Genomic DNA, 2,626 nt, shown 5'->3' with positions numbered 1-2,626 from the left:
GGTTTCCCCTTTCCAACCCACCCTCCCTCCACCCTCCCAGTATTGCCACTCACACCACTGGTCCTGAAGGGATCATCGTCCCTGGATTCCCTGTGTTTCCAGTTTCTTTCTGTACCAGTGTACATTGTTGGAAACCATGCTAGCCTGCGGCCCGCTTTAACTTATAAGGCAATGTCTTGGTTCAGTTTCGCTTTCCTACTGGACCACCGTTTCTCCGAAATGACGTGGGCCTTTGGCATTTCTGTTAGCCAATTACATATCGCTCCTTGCACAGCCTGTTTAGCATATCCTATATGAACGATCCGCCTATCACCTACTGCCAAGTTGTATTTGTAACCAATCTTGTTAGGCCTCGTCCGATCTCAAGTACTTCCTCATTGTGTGCTTCCTCCCTGTATCAGATAAAAACGCCACCGGAGCTACAATAAAGCAGAGCTTGATCAGCTTTTGTCTTGCTCTCCGTCTCCGTGTCTTTTTTCTCATCCAGGTCCTCTTCCCCTTGGGGGTCCCAGGTTACGTGTCCTGCCGGTCGGGACGCGACAACTGGCGCCCAACGTGGGGCCTCACGGGGGTCGCGGATCTGGACGTCGCTTCGGCAAGGACGGCCGTCCACGCATTTGATCTCTGCCTCCAAGGAGCACCAGAGATTGCCTTGAGTCCAATGCAGATGCTTCTCAACTGCGATACAGGACTCGCACGAGGTTCAGCATAGCCTTCCGGAGTGTGATACAAAACCTGCATTTCGGTAAGTGAAGCAGCAACATTATGAGACAAACATTATCAGCACGCGAACAATTCATTGAAGGATTGAAAGAATCCCTTAAGACACGCGGGACTCGGGTTAAGAAAAAAGATCTGGTTAAGTTTCTTTTGTTTATAGAGGATGTATGTCCTTGGTTCCCCAAGGAAGGTACAATCGATGAGAAACGTTGGTTGCATGTTGGGGACTGTTTAAAAGACTATCACAAGGTCTTTGGCCCCTCTAAAATCCCCGTCCAAGCCTACAATTATTGGACGATCATAAATGACATTTTACAAACCCACCATTCCCACCCAGATGTTGCCATTGTGGTCTCCCAGACCGAGAGCTTTTTGAAAAATGTTTTTAAAAGTAGCAAACCTCCTTCCCGAGCTCCATCTGTTTGTCTTAGCCCTGCGCCCCTTATTTGCCCTCCGAAAAAACCCAAAGAACAGGATTCCTTTTCCATTGTCTCAGAGACAGGGGCAACTCCCCCCGATCTTTACCCATCCTTCACAGAACATAAAAGTCATTCCCCTCTTAACGATCCACAGGCGCCTTCACAGCGCCCGAATTTACAGACCCGCCACAAAACACAGATCCGGAAATTAATTGGGATGATTTAGAAGAGGCAGCGGCACGTTATAATAATCCCGATTGGCCCTCTTCATTGGGCCCTTTTAATCGGCCCCCACCTTATAACCCTGCTGGCCCTGCGCCCCTTTTGTCGTTGCCTGCATCGGTGCCAGACAGACTTGGGAGAAGCAACAGAAAAACTTTGCAGAGGGATTCAGTCTTTGGAAACTGTTTTGGAGCACCTAAATTTAAATTTTTCTATAAGCTCCCAGAGGTTACACCGTTCTTCCACAAACAACAGAGATCTCTCCTGTCACAAAGGAGTTCCATTATAAAAAAATATTCTTGCTTTTCCAGTCACCCGATCTAAAGCTCGGGCCCCCGCGGAAAGCGAAACTAATCATTCTGAGGGTGAATCTGACAATGAGATGCTGCTGGTGCCACACCAGTTTTAGACACTGATGAACAGTCTGATAGGGACGGTGAGGATGAGTTAAACCGCCCTGATAGTGATAGCGATGTTGAAACTAAAGATCAGCGTTATCGTCATATTAGCCTCAAATATACCAAAGAGTTAAAATCTGCTGTAACCCTTTACGGCCCAATCTCTGGCGGAGATTTTGTTTTATGGAAATCAGAATTTACTGAAGTTTGCAGAGAAATTGCACACCGCAACGCCGAGGCCAAAGGTAGCGCTAAAAATTGGACATTAAAGAAACTTAAGGGCCTTGCCCCTTATGATACTAACAAAAAGCAGGCACGTTTTTCACCAGGACTTCTTGCCCAAATTCAAACTGCCGGCCTCAAGGCCTGGCGTCGCTTGCCTCCTAAAGGCGCTGCCACCACCCCACTTGCTAAAATCCGCCAGGGACCCGAAGAGTCTTACAGTGATTTTATTAGCCGCCTGGCGGATGCTGCTGAAAGACTTGTTGGTAAAGATGAAAACGAAAGTGAGTTTACTAAACATCTTGCTTTTGAAAATGCAAACCCTGCTTGCCAGGATGTTATCCGGCCCCATCGCCGGACCGGCACCATTTCTGACTTTATAAAATATTGTGCGGGCGTTGGCCCCTCCCAAACTCTTGGCCTTGCTATTGGAGCCGCCCTCCAGGGCTTAGTTCAAAGCCCTGCGGGAACTGCACACAAAAACTGCTTCAATTGCAAACAGCCCGGTCACTTTTCTCGAGATTGCACAGCTGCCAGGGCCCCACGCCCAGAGAAACAAAGACCTTCCACTGTCTGCCCCCGGTGCAGGCGCGGATACCACTGGGCTTCCGAATGTCGATCTAAAACGGATAGTCAAGGAAATCC

General features: G+C 48.6%; 1 protein-coding gene across 1 annotated transcript in view; it reads right to left on the bottom strand.

Annotated features, from left to right (window-relative positions):
• The window catches only part of LOC101643818 (testisin-like), a 19,838-nt gene extending 17,505 nt beyond the window's left edge, over positions 1-2,333 (bottom strand). Inside the window, exon 1 of the mRNA XM_013005501.2 lies at positions 2,202-2,333. Coding sequence (XP_012860955.1) covers positions 2,202-2,333 — 132 coding nt within the window. The remainder of the gene's footprint in view (positions 1-2,201) is intronic.
• Positions 2,334-2,626: the final 293 nt, after the last annotated feature.

This window comes from Echinops telfairi, unplaced genomic scaffold (genome assembly GCF_000313985.2).
Source record: "Echinops telfairi isolate 266 unplaced genomic scaffold, ASM31398v2 ScPeMD7_5;HRSCAF=22, whole genome shotgun sequence".
NCBI lineage: Eukaryota > Metazoa > Chordata > Mammalia > Afrosoricida > Tenrecidae > Echinops > Echinops telfairi.
Note: the sequence above shows the minus strand (reverse complement) of the source record. Positions and strands in the feature narration are given on the sequence as shown.